This window comes from Oxyura jamaicensis, chromosome 1 (genome assembly GCF_011077185.1).
Source record: "Oxyura jamaicensis isolate SHBP4307 breed ruddy duck chromosome 1, BPBGC_Ojam_1.0, whole genome shotgun sequence".
NCBI lineage: Eukaryota > Metazoa > Chordata > Aves > Anseriformes > Anatidae > Oxyura > Oxyura jamaicensis.
In genome coordinates this window covers 100193337-100211747 of record NC_048893.1, presented here as the reverse complement: position 1 = coordinate 100211747, position 18411 = coordinate 100193337, and the positions used below count along the sequence as shown (strand labels likewise).

The window sequence follows — 18411 nt, the reverse complement described above, 5'->3', positions numbered from 1 at the left end:
AAGATTCATTTAATCTGGAACAAATTCCAGAGTGATGAGGGTATGAGAGTCTGTCTTATAAAAGGACATTAAATTAACTTGGCTCCTTTCAGCTAGCTGGTCCCTGCTTTCCAGGACCCTTCCTATGTTTGATGCTGAACCATTTTTAGATTAAAATATCTTAAAACAGAAATAGGTCTGGGAACAGGAGTGATAATCCAGGTCTCCATAACCTGTCTTCTCTTTTGACCCTGTGACTCCTGATTCATTGTTTGCACAGTGTTTCTAAATTAAAGAGAAGATATGAAGATTGCCTTTTTTTTTCCCACTTGTGCTTGATTGTTGTTTTCCATCAGGGTTGTTTATTCCTTGGATGTGGCAAATATAATTTGAAGAAAGGGAGAAAATCTAGATCTTTTCTTCTTCAAACAAGTGCTTTAAACACTTGCGTTTACCCTGTGTAGGCTGGTTGCCAATATTATTTCTGCTTCTCCAATCATGACCATAAAAAAAAAAAAAAGAGCAGCTGCAATGTTGTTTGTGTGACTAGTTTGATCCTGTCAGAGTATATTAAGTGTGTTGTGAGCACACTACTAGACTGGGCCTAACTAAAACAAGTTAGACGTTGTGGCCTTCTTTCTTAATCACAGCCTGTCTTATGTTTTCACCCCAACATGGTAAAATGTGGCAAGACCGTTGCCTGGCAGTCTTCATCCAGTTGCTAAATATGGCATCTAGTGTCACATACAAAATCATGAAAAATGATGGCAAAATTCCTTGGACTGCACAGGGTGCAGTTATCATTACATCTAAGGTTAATGTCATTTGTTTTTAAAACTCTAAATCTTTAATAAAAATAAAATAAAATTTTAAAAAAAATGGAGAATACCTGTTTAGCTTCCACATCCTCAACTGTATAAGATGTCTTAAGTGAACATGCAATTATTTATTTGAATATATTAGTGTATGTATTCATATAATGATGCGTATTCTAGAAGAAAAAGTTTTAACAGATAAGATACATATATAAATATACATACATTTTAAAATAATCTCTCCTTGCAACTTAAAACAAATTAAAATTGACATAGTTTTTTTACCTAATTATTTAGATAGATATGTATGTATGTAATGTGTAGAATATTATTTTGAAGAGCAGTCTTTTGGATGGCAAGATGAATTTTTCCTTGCTATTTAACTATGCATTGTATCCCATAGTAAATGCATTGTGCTGCTGTGATTTAGTCTTACTATTGCTTCTGTTGTATAAATCATGTCTTCTAGGTCTCCTAAGCAGAATTGATGAATCAACAGTGCCTTTGATTAGGTTGCACATTGCGTTAGTCTTTTTTTAATGGCTTTATATTCCTTTTTTATGTATTTTATTGCAGAAAAATTTAAGTACTGTGTGTTTTGAGGTAGCTTCTGTTCATTCATGATGTCTTTCTAGGAAAGAAGAAATGTAACAAGAAAGGGGGAGAGTTTTCATTGTGCTTTTAACTAAGCAAAAGGCAGGTTCATCAGATACATTCTGATGATATTCAACTTCAGGCTCAGAAACTATTCACAGTGTTCAGCAGTGTTTTTACACTGCTCTTAAACATTTATTTTACTGTGGTTTGGCATTTTAAGATAGAAAGGGAGAGTATGTCTTCAGTTATGTCAGCTTCTCCGAACATCACAGGGATGGGTGAGGAAGGGGCAAAGTTGAAGGGTCCCATGCTGAAGACCACCTTGGGTGTTAGAAGACTGCCACTGCTGCTATCCCTGTAGAAGGTTACCACCACCACCTGAACGCCATGGGTTGTGATCATCTAGTAGAGTCCCATATCTGTATTTTAAAAGCAAATAACTCTGATGATCAGGACTCTATGTTTTCTTTTTGAAAATGTATCATATTATATAACAGTACACATAAGCAGAATCCTAAGTGTCCACAGAGTGGAAATTTCCAAACCATGCTGCATGTTATTTAATGAAGAAGGGCAAACATGGGATATGTGAAAGAAAAGGTATTTTCATTATTTTCTTTTTTTTTTTTTTTTTTTTTTTTAATGCAAGCAACTTTACCCAGGTGTAGTTTGAATGAATGGAAGAGAAAATGAAAATATGACCATTTTCTAAACTGAGAAGAGTATTCCTAAGTTTTTCCTCCTTGAAGAAATACAAGATTTTTTTTTTTTTTTTAGGTTAATATAGAAAGTAGCTTTCATCTTCAGAACTCCTGTATTTTAAGCATTTTAACATCCACAGTGGATTATGAAACCCTTAAGGAATACCCTCTGTTATTCTTTCTACATAAATAAATCCCTTTTTCTGAGCAGATCTGTGCAGCTATTTGTCTTATAGCTTTCAGTGCCAATTTTGTGTTTCCACAATTAATGATGTTCTTTGCACATCTGTCTATTTTGTTGTTGTTTTCCAATAATTTCCTTTAGGCCACATCCCTAGATTACAAAGTCATTATAGTAGGTACCTGTTTCAAAAACTATTGCAAATTATTAAAATTTTCTGTTGTTAGTTCAACTTTCAAAAATGTATAGGTCAGTGATAGAGAAGTGGGATAAACTGAATTATCAATTTTTGCATGCATTTTGTTTCTGTATTTTGCTTCTGGTGAATGCCAGAATGACTCATACTAGATCCACAGTCTTTCAGAAATCCTTCTCTGTTTTTCCATCTTACTTTCTTTTAGCTTTTTTACATGTGAAAACAAAGAGAAAAGTAATCACAGTAATTTCTGGTGACAAATATAAACAGTATTGCTCCACCAATTGGTGTGTTGAGTAATAATTGGAAAATAATTTCAGGCTATTATAGTTTTAATTATAAAAGTCCCTGATGAACTGTAAACATTTCCAGTTGCAGTTGGATTGAAGGGGGGAGGAGGGGGGGAACACTTCTAAAGAAATAAGTGTTTGAAAATATGAAAATAATAAAAAGTCTTAATGTGGGTATTTTGTTTAATTGTCCTTATAATTACACAGAAATTTATGAACAATCATGCTTTAAAAGTGAGAACAGATGGGCAGAAGTTTATTCTGCATGTGAAAGTCTTCAGTCCACATTTTTGCTGTTTTGAATTAATGATCTAAAACAACTACAATAGTCTATATTTTGTATTTAAGAACTTCAGTTGTTCTTGTAGTGGACATTGTCAAAACGTCCATACAAAAAGGTCTCGCTAACATTCAGAGGATGTAACTTTTCCAAATTCCTGTAGACCTGACCTTGAGATTTCAAAGACTTCTGTACAAATCATGAAGCTTTTTTTGTATCTTTGGGCAGGAATTAAGAAAGCAATAGAAGGAGCACTGCTTCCACCAGGTGGAAACAGTGTTATGAATTATGCATAATTGCTTTCATATTATATATATATATATGTATGTGTATATATATATATATATATATGTTTAATAATAAATTGATTTGATTCTTCAGATACAAAAATCCTTTTTAGAACCTAAACCAATCCCAGCAAATGAAAAGCATGCTATAAAAAATGCTGATACTGCACCAACAGGCAAAATCAAAGTACAATGTGAAATCTGGGCTATGTAAAGCTTTTTTTCTAGAAACTGTCCATTTTAAATCAGTGACCCAAGACCGAAATGCATTGTGAATCAAGGATAGAGGCACATGGTGTATATTTTTATTTTAATTGCTCTAAAAATTCAACATCGCACCATAGCTTCCACAGTACACAAAAGCTAGGGGAATAGTTAATCAAGTATGACTCATGTCAAACTACTGGAGGTGAACAGGATATTGTGGGGTCACCAGTCTTACGCCTTTGGCTGAAATACTAGGTTCGCTACCTCATGAATAGAGTTTCTTTTCATTACAAGTGACAAAAGGAAATGGCACAAAAATTGTATTAAAGCAACTCAGGCAATTGTGGCTATGCAGAATGATCAAGAAATATTTAGAATTAAAGAAAAATCATTTTTACACATTGAAGTCTTTTTCCAACCACATGTTCAGGTAGCTTTCCTTTGATGTCTGCTTGGCAGACGTAGAGATTATACTTTCCTGCTTAGGGTCTGATGGTCTCCTGTGTTGTGAGGAACTCAGTATGGCCTCAATCAACTCTTGATGAATCTGCTTTTTAGTCCTGGTAACAGGAAGAAACTGATTTTATTTGAGAGGCTCCAATGTGAGAGTGGCGTATCTATGACTAGCAATTTAATAAAATTTGAATAAGGTTTGTACAGTGTTTCATGTCTTTAAATTTTCTAGCAGAGCCGAAAAGAGCAGCTGCATAGTCTGTAATTACATAGCAAGTAATACAGATTTTTTTTCCTTTTTTCTTTTTTTTTTTTTCTTTTTTTTTGAGGAAGTTGAGAGATTTTCATTTACAAGTTAAAATTTGTGACACACTATAATAACTGTTTAAACCTTTTACACAGAAGAAGCTAGCAGTGCCAGCTCTTTGGGAGAGTGAGGTTAGCTCAGCAAATGTATTTTTCAGTTGCCTTAAAAATGACTGAGTAGCAATCACTTGGGTCTTTTTACGCATTCCAGCCCAGAACAGCTGGCTTAGCTCAGTAAATACATCTTTAATGAAATTACAACCCGTTTTTGTAAGTTGCATTTACAGGCATTGTCTGATTAGATGAATATTATACTAGAAATGAAAAGTGGCAACTGTACCAGCAGGAAGAGGTATTTGTTTTATGTGCCGCCCACACAATGGGAGAGTGTAGGCAGAAAAATCAAGAGTGATACTTCAGAAGGAAAATGGTGTGTAGTTTACACAGAGTGTATTGCTAAGTGTTACAAGATTGCAGGTTATTAAATGAGACAGAGCAGTGATACACAGCAGTGGAAATCATAAACAGCACAGTAAGTTTCCTTATTTACTAAAAATTAAGAATGTTCCTTAAAATAATTTGGGAAAATGCACTTTTCTGGTTTTGAAAATATATTACACATATATTTAAGTGCATAAAAGGATTGTCATTATTTGCTGAGAACCTTAATTGCTATAAGTGACAGGCCCTAATGTTTAACCTTAACTACAGTTGAGTATTTAGACTTAGATGTGTTAGCTCCATCAAAAGCCTTTGTAGGTACATTAGTCTTGCTATGTGTTTAAAACTGGCCTCTTGTGCCTGAGGAATACTTGCACACACATAGGCTGTGCAGAAATTCTGTCTGTCGCTTCTGATAGGCATGCATTTTCACAAAGTGCTGTCATTTCTGTGCTTTCCTCTGTGGATCCTTGTGGGTTTGAACTTAAGGGTAAAAGATGAAATTTTTAAAATATCGTACTGTCTTCCAGGTCCTAATCTTTGAAACAAATTTAAATGCTATTTACAGCAAAACTTATCCCGATCAATTCAGAAAAGTTAGATTTTTAATGGAAGATCCAGAAAGGGCATGATGGCCAGAGGTGTTCGGCATTTGTGTTTCTACATGATCTCAGGATAAGGCAAGCCAGATAAATGGTAATTTTTAAGAGACGATGGAACTGTGGGTTCTGTGAGTAAACGCAGTTCTACATAATTCTATTTAAATTCTGTGGATGGGATAGTGAGGTATTTAACTACAGCTTCCTCTAGACAAAACCAAGGGGAGAATGACCTTTCAATGAAATATGAGTTAATAACACCACAGCTCTGTGTGCTTTGGTTGAGTTAATCTCCGTGCAGAATGTAACAAAATGCAGTCTAATGTGTATTGAAAATTAATTAAAGAGTGTATTTTAGTACTGTAATGGATATAATCTTTGGTTACATCAGCAAATTTCTGTTGCAGTTAATAATAATTAACAGTTTTAAATAAAGGGTCGGGGAAAAAAAAGGATGTTTTTCATATTAGCTATATTATGTGTACTATTCATTACCTCTGGTTAGATCCAGTACGATTTGCATGTCCATCTTTTGTTTCCTAAGCTAGGCATCAAGGAGAGATTAACTCCCTTTCTGAAGAGCATAGGGGAGAAGACTGGATGTTCCTAATAGCTTGTCAAAAGGAGACAGTGGAAGAAAGAAGTTTAATATGTTATTTGTATTCTTACATACATCTGAAGGGAGTAGAGGTGGCTGTTTCACAGAGGATGTTGTTATCTTGGGTTTAATGCAGCACATGGCAAGCTGTAATACAACTTGCAGAGAATCCACGTAGCCTACTGGAACAGGCAGATTTCAGCAGCATGCAATGAAAGTGGGTTTTTTTAGTTGTTATGTTGAATCATTTGTGGAAACTTCTGTAAAGCCAGAGGTATCATTTAGAGAGAGAGTTGATGAGCGGTTAAAGGGAAGCAGGAGTTGGTTTAGTTTTCTGTATGTAGGTAACATCAATATGACGTACCCTACTCTTGGTTCTTTTGGTTTGGTAACCAATCCTGTTCTCTGATGGGTATTTTGCCTGTCAGTGACTCCTTCCCAGTCTGCAAGTGGAAAAATATTCCTCATGGTTTTTGGAGGAATACATAGCCAAGTGAAAGTGTAAATCAGAGTGTTTTTTGACGATTAAAATCCCTCAAGGCATGGTATTGAATAACACCCTGTAGATGGATCATCCCACAATTACTCCAGAAGTCTGTCATCTAACCCAGTAGCTATCCACTATTCAATTTGTATGGAATATTAAATGCTGTAAGCAAAAGTGTTTGACGTGTGTCTGTGCTGGACTGAACAGCAGAGAAATGGTTAATAGCACTGACATTTAAATTGGCTTCATGTTAAGTGTCAGGTCTCACCACAGAGCTGAAGAAGAGCTATTGTTTCAGGCAATCTGTTTGCAGATGCATGAAAACAGTCTCCAGTTGCTTACATGAGGGTCAAGGTTGGGAAAATAGCTTTACAACTCCATGGACAACAACCTTAAAAGAATTGTGTCAACTACCAGTCCTGCCTATATGTTTTCTCTTTATGCTGTGTGAGCCATTAGTGATCTGCAAAGTGATCACTGGCGGTGTATCTAAAATAGGATTGCCACAAGAGGATTGTTTAGTTTTTATTCTCTGTTGTTTAATGTCCTAAAATTGTTGCGTGTCTGAAAATTAATGGAGTCACTAGCAGAATTCTGAAGGGAAATTTAATACCAGCAATAGTAGCCTCAGACATGGATTTCTCTGAATTTTCCAGTCATGAAAGATTGCAGGAAATAAACGCTCTTGCAGAAGGAGACCCAAGAATACTTGGTGTAGAATTTCACCCAAATAATCAGTTTATTGATCAGTAAAATTACAGAATGAAAAAGTAAAGATAGTTAGCTGTGCAGTTTTTCTGTGAAACATTCAGGAAAGGAAAGCTGGTATAGTCATGCTCAAATGAGAATAAAATTCAAGAGCTGTGACCACAGCATTGTTGATGCCATTGGAATGGTTGGCCCAGAGAGATTTCTTCTGCTTTAAGTACATTTTATCCCTGAATGGGGTACTAAAGTCATCATCTCAGTTAAAAAACAAACAAAAACTGGCAGTGAAAACAATGCAAGATTAAAGTTTTATCTTTAAGAACAATTTCCAGTTGCTGTTGTTAAGTCCTACATTAGCAAAAACGTGCTTTTTAATAATATGTTTTCTGGCTCAACTGTAATGTAGAAGGCACTTTCATTAAAGCATTAACATGACTTCATCTTTAATTACCACTTCATGGTTGGTTACTGATTCAAAATACAGATTAAAAATATTTCAGTTAGTTCTCTGACAAGTATACAATAATCATTCATCATGCTTAAGGCAACTAATAACAGGCCAACGCAAATTGTTTGTTTCAAACTACTCATAATCTATGTACTCATATTAAAAAATAAAAATAACAGAATCAGATAACCATATTTAGTATTTAGTAAGAGCAAAATGTCAGTTTGGCTCAGAACTTCTTAGTGTCCCAGTCCTTGCAGTATCCTTTTTTTTTTTTTTTTTTTTTTTTTTTTAACAGAAATATACAAAAGGATACTTGCAATGACTGGAACACAGTCCTTATTTTAAGGAAAAACAAAATACTGTTTTTCCATAAAACTAATTTCCTTAAAATTAATGTCAGTGATGTGCCGAGCAGATAACCCTGTGAATCACGAGTGTTTTTCTGATAGATAAATTTATGATACAGGCATTAATAATACAAACCTCCCCAAGTGCCTGACAAATGCGTCTCATACGTGAGGTAAAGGACTACTTTTGGTGACAGGAGGATTGGCCTCCATGCCAAGTCATTACATGGTCTCTTAGCTCATACTTCAACTGAGGTTCCAGTGTTTGAAATGTGGAGATCTGTCTGGAACTCAAATCAAATCAGAAGCCCATTTTGGATAATTAACATGTGGTAATTCTCTGTACAAGCAGAGATGTAGAGGCAGAAAAGAGCCTTTATCAGTTTTCATAGTGTTTACTGAGAAACAGCTTCCCAAACATATGTTTTGTTCTGAACTTATATGTTTTCAAGTTATTTTAATGCGAATGAAAAAGCAGTCCCATTTTTCTTTCTTCGGTCTTTTCTGAGCTCATGGCAGCTGATTTGTAGAAGTACTAGCTATGTGCACTCACATATGTGTGTTCGTAAGAGTAGTGCTGCATAGTCTAATGCTTCCAGAGAAGTTGGAAAAAGTAATTTTCTTGGACATGGGAATGGTTTCACAATGTTGACACGGTTACTGTAACCGTTGCATACATTTTTATAAGATTTAGGCCATTTTGTGGAATATGCTTAAGGCATATTGCAGTGTGGTTCTGTGTTCTGTATTATTGCAATTGAGAGTGTCAACCATAAAAAATTATAAAGAATCTGTTGGTAACAACCCGTAAAACATCTTGGACTAAAGCAGAACCTGCTGTCAGTATATTTTAAGAAAAAAAATAGTGTACAGTAACCTGTACCACTTAGCTCTTTTCCTGGCTTGTTGACATAAGGCCAGTAAACCATTTTCCATGACTGCTTGTATACATCCTCACACTAAGAAATTCCAGGTGATGTTGCAATGCCTTGTACCTTTCTCTGGTATGAATGGCATAGGCAAGGAATAAATGGGGATTTGCACATGTGCCCATGAGTGGCAGCTGCCTTGTCCCTCACTCTGGGGATAGCTCCCTGGTAAGGCAGCTTATTGTAGCCTTCAGCTGCATTTTAGAGCCACCCAGCAAGAAGCAGCCTTGATTGCAGGCGTACAAGAGAATGATTTGAGACACCAGTGCACACAAATGCATGCATTCTTGCACCCTCTGTCACTGATTAGGGTTCTCTAGGGAATGAAAAGGAGAGGCACACATATTTCTCTGTGTCACTCACATAGGCTTGTGCATGGGCTGTAAGTGAAAAAGAAACAAGTTTGTGTAAGGGAGCTGGTAGTAGGGGTGGATACATCCCTGGTGGGAGCAGCCAATCTCCTTTCTGCTCCTGGACCACACAAGGCTTAAATTGGTAAGGGGCTGATGCTTCCATGCTTCCATCTTCACTGCAGTTTCCCTCTGGCTCCTTCCAGCTGGCACGGACAGTCCAGTGACACAGTTCAGGAGCCAGTGAAAAGCTGTGCCACTATGCTGGAAAGTGAAGTGCCAGCACCACAAAAGAGAAGTGGAGACAGAAGCTTAAGCCTCCTTAACTACCTCCTGTTTACTCTGGTTTTTGGCTGGTAGCATCTCTCTATTTGGGCTCCCTAATCATTGATGTTGTGAGTAATCTTCAAGCTTTGTGTGTGTGTGTGTTGCAAAATTGTCTGGCAAACAGGCAAAAGAAAACCAAGCAAAGTAATTTTTGTGACATCTCTAAAAGAAAACAACAAAAAAAGGAAAGCCTACAAAGCCTACATACAACATTTATATTTACATTTAGAGTAATATTTAAAAGAAAATAGGTGCCTGGTATAAATTGATGTAATTTTTTTGATGCCAACAGCATCAGTTTACAGCAATTAAGATGTGACTTTTGCAATTTCCCTTTAGCAGGAAGGACATCTTGGTTTTGCTGAATTTAGTGAACATAGTAATGCATTGTTACAGCTATAAAGTGCACAGCTGAAGGAACTGCATCCTCGCTAGTTAGACCTACTTAGGTATCTAGGAATGTAACGACTCCAGATGCAGATGCAGCTGCTCTACCTGTGCATATGAAAGACAAAGAAACATTTTTATGCATAGCTGCATGCACGTTTTTGAAAATCTGGATATCTAAGGGTTCTTCTTGTGAAGTACCAGAATGCATATCAAATGCAAAAAACATACCACGAAATCTCTCCAACTTCAGTAAATTTTCTTATTCTCTCTGTTTCTCTCCCTCACTTTTTTTATTTGATAACCATGGAATAAGCCATGGTGGCTGAATAGGGAACGATACACTTTTGAATACAGGGGGAAAAAAAATCAAGAACTGCTAACTGTGACAAAAACAGTATAATTCAAGATTATTCTTAGATGCTTAAGCCAAGGCATGCATTTAACCTTGATACATTAATTTGTGATACTTAAAACTAGTTAATGTGTTTTGTTTTATTTATTATTTGGTTGAGCAGATGGTAATGGTTTTGACATGATTCAGGTTTTTTTTTTATTATTTTTCTTTTCTTTTCTTGAAAAAGACAAGGCTCTTTTTCCCACTTTGTCACAGCTGGTTACCAATCAATCTCAATTCACGGTACAGTGATGATAGCACATGTTGTTCAAGGGCCAAATCTGATTGGGTTGCATTTTCAGCAGTGTTTCATATTAAAAAAAAAAAAAAAAAAAAAGTGTCTGTATGGCAGTGACTGTCAGCACACTATTGTACAACTGTCATTAATCAAAACTAGCAACAATGAATGCATTCATATGTGCCAGAGACTGCCAGATTTCACTCAAAATCACCCAATTTCTATTAGAGTTTCCTCACCAGCAGTGTTTTCTCATCTGCTTGCTGTTTCTGTTTGCCTCTTCCTTCACAGTCCCCTGGCCCCCTTCTTTCTTGGGTAATTAAAGACAGACCTACTGGAGCTAGGACTTGTACAAGTTATGTAACACAATGCCCAAAAGTGGCTGGGTTTTATCCCCACACAAGCTGACTAGCTGTTTAAAAGACCTCTTCCAGCTTAGTCAGATGGCTGAAGTTTAAGCTAAACTGAAAGGTTAAGCACCTCCAAATGTTTAACAAAGGGAAGTATTCAGAATCAATTAGATGGCCATAATCATATGAAGCCCATGTCTGACACCCTACATTTTGTGCTGAACATTGGCATTACTTGGCTAGGAGTCAGCAATATTTGGGTAATATGTTGGAAGGTGTTTCTTGATGCTGCACGTATTTTGAAGGCAATGCCTTCTTAGTGTACCAGCAAAGTTAAGGACCTGCATAACCAGTACAGCCTGGTTTTCTGCCACTCCATCATCAACCTCTGTCTGTGACTGGTATTGGCAGTCAGAGAGGCCCTGAGCCTGGTTCCCAAGTGTCAGCTTGGAAGTGATCCAGGTGAGAGTGATCTTCTCCAGAAACCCAGGAGGAAACTTGTTGCGGGCATATGAAGCTCTGGGATCGAGAGGAGACCAGGCACTATTTGAGACTTCTCAGGCCATTGCTTGAGAAACTGAAAGGATACAGGCATATTCATCCTTCACAACTTACTTCACAGTCCCTTTCTCACGCAAGCTCCTTGTGTTGCTGCGGAGCAGCTAAAGCTAAAAGCCAGTTTTCTTCCTTATCCTTCCTGCCTGTCAAAGCTCTTCACTGAACCATGGTGACTTCTGGGGACAGAGTGGGTGGAACAGATGACTGAGGGGCAGCATATCAATACTTCAGGACAGCAGATGGTTATAACATCCCATGGGTCCGTCTTTGTATGAATCCGATTGCTAGATGGCATGTTCTGCCAGGGTGGTCCAAAAACCCAGCATGGCCTTGTTGGAGAAGCAGAAAGGGAGAGCTGGGCCACTCCTTGAAGTAATTGGTAACTGGGCCATGACAGTGACATGTTTACTCCTTCCTCCATTTCTCGACCCAAGTGGGAGATTATGGCTGTGCTCTCACTCCGCGTCCTGGCATGCCATGCAGCTGGCTCTTTCCCCCAGCAGCCTTTGCACAATTTGCATGATTGGCAGGTGCAAGCATAAAGACTGCTGAAGCCTCCAAGGCAGCTGGCTGGCATGCCGGCACCAGCACATCAGTGAGATGAAGAAGAGCGAGTCAGCTGCAGCCCACAGCAGACTGTAGGGCCCTGTCCCAGGCTGCCTGCATCCCAGTTCGAGCAGCCAGCCAGTCAGATCCAGCCCTGCTGCCTGTCTGGTTTTATCTCAGCAGTGGTAAGTCAACCACAGGGATGGTATTTATCTTTTTTAAAAAAAAAAAAAAGTCAAAAAAAAAAAAAAGTCAGTGTAACAAAACAAGTGGCTAATTTTTCCCCAGCTTTATCAACATGATTCCTATATCCAACCCATATTTACATTACAGCTTATCTTAGTTTTATCGTCTTACAGGAGCTGAATACAACTTCATGGTTTTGGTCCCCTAGTGCTGGCCTTGTGTCAAGAAAATGAGCGTTTTCTTTTGTCTGCAACTCTGTGGTCGCCAATGCCAAATAACTGCTCCATTGTTTTGGGATACTGTTGTCATATTTTTGAGATTTTTAAGGGAGACCATTTGCCTTTTCTCTGTTATGGAAAAAGTGATACTCTGCCATTGACTATTGCAGCACAGCATGCAAAACTACCTAATCTGTGAACAGTTGAGAAGAAATGTGCCCCAGCTGCATATGGTTTTGGAATGTGTAGTTGCAATAGCTCTGTACTGATCCAGAAAATGCGTATGAATCTCTCTATTGTCACAGCTATTTTTACCCCTCAATGGTATTACTCTAGCAAAAATGGTCCCTAAAAAATTCTGTAGAATGCCATGGCACATAGTTATTCTTCCACTTGGCATATCTCTTATTCATCAGTTAAACCTGACATGCAACATTTACATACAATTAAGTGTAACTCCCAATGAAATGGATATGATATGCGTTTATGTTTTCCTCTGACAGAACAGTTAGCCACAATTTGGTTTTCTTTAACTCACTTTTGCTAATGAATAGAATAGACTTAGTGAATATAGAATGAAGCTGAAATGTATTGTGATGAGTGTATAAAGATGCCTTGATTTGTCTTTATTCTTGGAACTGCTTTACTAGTAATACTCTAATTAATGTTGTGAGCTTTACTTAGACATAACAGAACTTTAAATGTTTCAACATATATGATCCTTTGAGTTAAGATGCTTTTAAGTCAGTTAGTGTACAGATCTATAATAAAGGAGCCAATAGTGATGCATGTAACGTATATATTTGATGTTCCCAAAACATTTAAACAATACTTATAGACAGAGCCTCACAACATTTCTGTATCTAATAGCATTACATTCTGACTCAGCCAAACATGTAAGCATGGTCTTCTTTATCATTTCAATATGTTCACTGAACAAGCTTGCAGGGTCTTTACTGTATAACAAAGAGAAGGTAAATTAGTTTTTCTGAAGTTAGTTAGTGAGCATCTATACCATTAGAGTACTGACATCTCCTGAGGTCTAGATCTTTCTTTAGTCTCATGTGCCTCTTTTGCTGTTCAATGCACAAGAATCTGAAACTAACTCTTGGTTCAAGGTGACTTAATTAAGGTATCAGGGGCTTAAGTATAGAAAAAATGTCACTGAGAATAATTTTACAAGGGAGTATTTCAAGAGTAAAATATCCATGCTGAGTATCTATGATGTTTTTCTGATTCAGGAGCCAGAGAAATTTCATACAAGTTAAAGTCTTCAGTTGACTTTAATGAGTTTTGCATCAGAGCCTAAAGTAGTTTGTTAATCTTGACTTCTGCTGGCTGATAACAATTTAACTGTGAATATTTTCCTATTTTTCTTGATCGAGTCACTCTAAATGCCTTGTGAATGAATGTTCACTGCCTGCTGAAATGCTTTGTATTATTTCAAATTTTATATATCCTCATAGTTTTAGAATTTTTACAACAGTAGAAACAAAGAAATGGACAAAGCATCATTGAAATATTTTGAATTTATTTTAAGGAAGATAAAGTGTTATTGTCCACTAAATGAATCACTCTGTAGTATTTCTGTGAAATTGATAAATCTCCTTTAATGTGCCTCTTCAATAAACAACACATTCTAGAGCTTAAATATATTTTCACTGTTCATAATATTATAGTGTCAGATCCTGCCAATATGCCTAAGGGGTTGCTGCTCTAGAGAAAAACTGTAAATAAAGGAAAAATTCCAAATCAGCTAAAGGTAGAACATGTAGTTCACTCATAGTTAAAGGTATGATAAACCTGAGCTGTCATGTATTGATAACTGATGTCTGATAGCTTAATGTTATCATATTGCTCTAGATCAAGGACAAAGTGAAAGATATTATTAATAAAGCCCTAATACTGAGTGAACATAGCAATACTAATTTTATGTAAAGTTTCTAACTAATGCAGACTGCAATAAAAATGTCATGAAGATTAATGCTTGGTGGAATTATCTAATGCTAGATAATAATTTATCTTCCAAAGTTGGAAAGTTGGATCCAAGATAGATTCAGACTGGCATATTCCAGGTGAGAGTTTTTGTTCATTTCTGTTGGCTACAGAATGAGTTTTCATTCAATTTTTTTTTTTTTATTTTTTTTTTGATTACACAGGTATGACATCAAAGATGACTACACTTTGCGCATTAAGAAGGCTATGAGCACAGATGAAGGAACCTACACATGCATTGCGGAGAATCGAGTCGGAAAAGTGGAAGCCTCTGCTACCCTTACTGTGCGAGGTGAGTGTTCCTGTGGAGAGAGGGCCTGTGTCCTGTATGGATCAATTGCTTTCCGTCATAATGGACCACATCCTTACAGGGCTTTTGTTTGGGTTTCGCACATCCTTTGCAGTTGTGGGTGCTGCACTGATTAGCAACAGAGCTGATATCCTGGTATCTCAGGCAAAATTGTAGTTATATTCTGTAGGATAGGATTTCACTGCAGTTAATTATCTCTTCCAATATTATTTTTTTTATCGAAGAATAGATGCACGATGCATATACATTCATAAGTAAGCACTACATAACCATGGCCATACACTTTAATATGTGAGCCATCAGTTTAAGCTATTATTTTTAGGGTTCCTTTCCCTAATATATATCAGGAATGTAGTACCTATGTTTATTACTGCCAAAATAATGCAGATAGTATTATTATGCAATTATCTCTGCTGTAATAAAACTCTCTATCATTGCTCTTTATCTGTAAGATAAACCCAAGCCAAAAGAAAAATAAAATCTTAATTAATTTTTTTAAGTATTACAAAGTAACAACTAACATATTCTCTCTTTAAATATTCCTGGTCTCTAGTATCCACACAGTGTTTATGTGGGGCTTTTTGATGTGGTAAGGAGGTTTTAAAACTAGTAGAGTAATGACTTGCCAAAATGTCTTTTTTGACAGTAGATATAGACATGCTAAAGATTATGGGGAGAGAAAAAGTTTGTGGGCTAATATTTCCATACGAGTAAATAGAATATAGTAGTTATTACTTCATTCCAAAAGATAAGCAGCAATTTGGCACAATGGATATCATGCAGACACTATTTCACAGTTTAGTGGTGCATGCTGACGGTTTTCAGTAGAGCTGTGAAAGGTTAATAAAAACATTTTTAGCTTTATCTGTGCTCCTCTTTTCATACACATTAAATCAAATGTTCAAAGTCTCAATGGATTGCTTTATTAGAACTGGGGTCAACTGACCCAAGAGGCCAGCTTCCATTTCCATCCATTTAATGCATGGACACAGTTCAGTTTAATTTGCTGAATTCAAAGGGCAAAAAAGCACTGAGTGGCTTTGTAGAGGGGGAGATGTTAGTATATAACCAAGAAAAGAAAGTATTGTGGTACCAAGATATTACCTGCTAAAATATTACCTTAGTGTTCGCTTTAGATAATACCTGGTAATGCAGACCTCCCTGTTTTAATCTGAAGAAGTAGATCTACCTTCTGCATGTACATGTAAGAGATTATTCTTCCAATTTGTAACGTGAGAAAAATTGTCACTACACAAAAGTCTCAGAAATGCTCTAACTCCATTACTTTGTCACAGGCAGAATCATGATTTCCAGTATATCTGGCAGCCAATTCAGTAGCCTTTAAACACTCCTGGAACTGTGTCCACTGTATGCATTACCAGAGCAAGCTTTTTATTTTTGCTACCTATCTTGTGATATGAACAACGAGAACCAAGCAAAAAATCCTTTGAAATTACTGAAGCTGGAATCTAATCAAATTAAGGTGGAAATATATATATATAATTTAATCAATATCCTACAGTAAAAGTAGACTTTCATTATCTTGGGTACTAGTCTCCCCTGAGATGGCCATTTACAGTCAAATACACAGTGTTTATCCAACACAAAGGAAGCCATGATATTATAAGCATGTTAAATGTTCAAGATAACAACAAATGAGAAAAGCTAAGAAATTCAGTGGAGAAGGTTATTACTCTGTAATTTCTGGAAACAAAGGACTAGGCAAACTCCTGTTGACTTTAAAGGGACCATGAATGATTTTCCTTTTAATTAAAGGAAGATTTAGTTCTGACTTAAACTTGTAACAGTTTTAGCATAATCACCCTTCATGTAGAGAAGAAAACCATTTAGCACTTCAGAATTTACTTTGAGAGTGCCTTGGTCCTTGCAAGTGTCCATAGTTACAACTGCAAATGTGGCAGCAACAGCATAATCCATACCTCCCTCATTCATGGCTCCATCTTCTCAAAGCAGGGGATGAGGATGCAGCTGGGGAGTTTGCATCACGCTGTTGTAAATGATAATAGAATTTGGATTCTGTGACTCAGTGTTCATGGCCCCGTCTTGGAAAGATGCACATCACTCATTCCTTATCTTTCAGTTGGAAAAGAAAAATGTCATAATATTAAAAGCCAGAAAGTCTTAAAATAGATGATGAGTGAGAAATGGCAGCAGGCTTGAAATGGTTACACAAAGTGGATCTGACAAAGTAAGAATAAAGTCATAGAAAGGCTGAGAACTAAGATGGCACTTGCATGCTGTTTTACACAAGGATATGCATGCCTTCTCTTTGGCTCTAGTCTGCATGTAATGTTATAGAACTGGTTAATTTCTTTTAAAAAAAATTGCTCAGAAGTGTGTGACTATTTCTATTGCTAAAATAAGGGAAGTTTCACCTAACCAGATGCAACTATGAGTCAATTTTATGTCCAACTTTTTAGCTATTCTGAAAGGAGATATCTTTATTTTATTAGCAGAGGGACCATCAGCCTTCTCTCCCAACATAGCTCTATAAGGCCTGTTGCTATAATCAAGAAATCACTTGTTGCAGCAACACCTTTCAATCTTTGTATCAGTCCAAAATTGTATTAACCTGTCGATCATTCAGCAGCAATTTTTTATTATTACTTTTTTATTTTTAGGAAGTAGAAGTTATCTAAACAATAATTTGGGAGATTCTGGGTTGAAATCCCTGCGGCCATGTCAGCCTATTTGATATATTTTCATCAGCCCTGTCAGTGAGGCGAAAGTAATGCGTTGTAAGCTTTCATGTCTGTTATTTAATGAGAAAAACTGTCCTGGGCTTTTTGTAGCCCCTACTACTGTACTGACTGGCCATGCTTAACATTCAATTGGTATTCAGCTTAGAAATCAAATGCCTTGCATCTACTGGCATGACATTTGGTAGTGTAGCTTAAATTGATGTGTTCATCAAGATCTAAAAGTTTGTGCTAATGGAAGCAATTTTTCTTTTATCAGGCACTAACAGTGATACTTGATGATGGCATGTGAAGATAATAAAAATGTTTCTCAGAGAATGATTCCAGTCAACTTGTTCAGATGCTATGCTCAAATAAATGTGGTAATAGTAACATGTGACTAAACAGTAATAGAAGTAAATATTTTACGTAGGCTATCATTTGAGAGGTTAGCAATCATGGTAATATCCATAGCTGAACGTAACATTACACGCCATGCATTCTGACAAATATTCTTTTCTTTTTTAATTTCTTTTTTATGTTCTCACTACACCATTGTAATGTCAACAGCTCGCCCCGTTGGTAAGTAACCATCCTTCTATCCATTTTAGCATGGCTTCATGCAATGCTTCATCTTTCATTTGCAACAGCATTTAACTGTCTTGAGCTAGCAGCCAGTGCTTAATAGTGTTAACTTTATAACACTAGGCAAGTGATTTTGATTGACAAAGTGCTATTTCTGAACTTTCTATTTTCTGCTATGTCATGTATAAACACATTTGCTAAATCACCAATAAATACCATTCAGTGAAACTGGGCGTGTTTCACTAAGCCAAAATCACTCATTCAGATGGTTTTAAGAGTCTCTTTAAGGGCCTGATATAAATGCCATTGAAATCAACAGAAAGGATTGTATTGACTTCGGTGAGCTTCTATCAGGCCCTAAATGATCAGCTCATTATGCTTTTACTGCATAGCAGTAAAAGCAAAGGCTTTGC

The 18411-nt window shown here is 36.6% G+C and overlaps 1 protein-coding gene across 19 annotated transcripts in view; it reads left to right on the top strand.

Moving 5' to 3' along the window:
• Nucleotides 1-18411, top strand: part of ROBO2 (roundabout guidance receptor 2) — a 1084545-nt gene that overhangs the window by 943811 nt on the left and 122323 nt on the right. For all 19 annotated transcript variants that reach the window (XM_035315365.1, XM_035315363.1, XM_035315379.1 and 16 more), the window contains 2 exons: nt 14569-14696; nt 17984-17995. In XM_035315365.1, coding sequence (XP_035171256.1) covers nt 14569-14696; nt 17984-17995 — 140 coding nt within the window. The remainder of the gene's footprint in view (nt 1-14568; nt 14697-17983; nt 17996-18411) is intronic.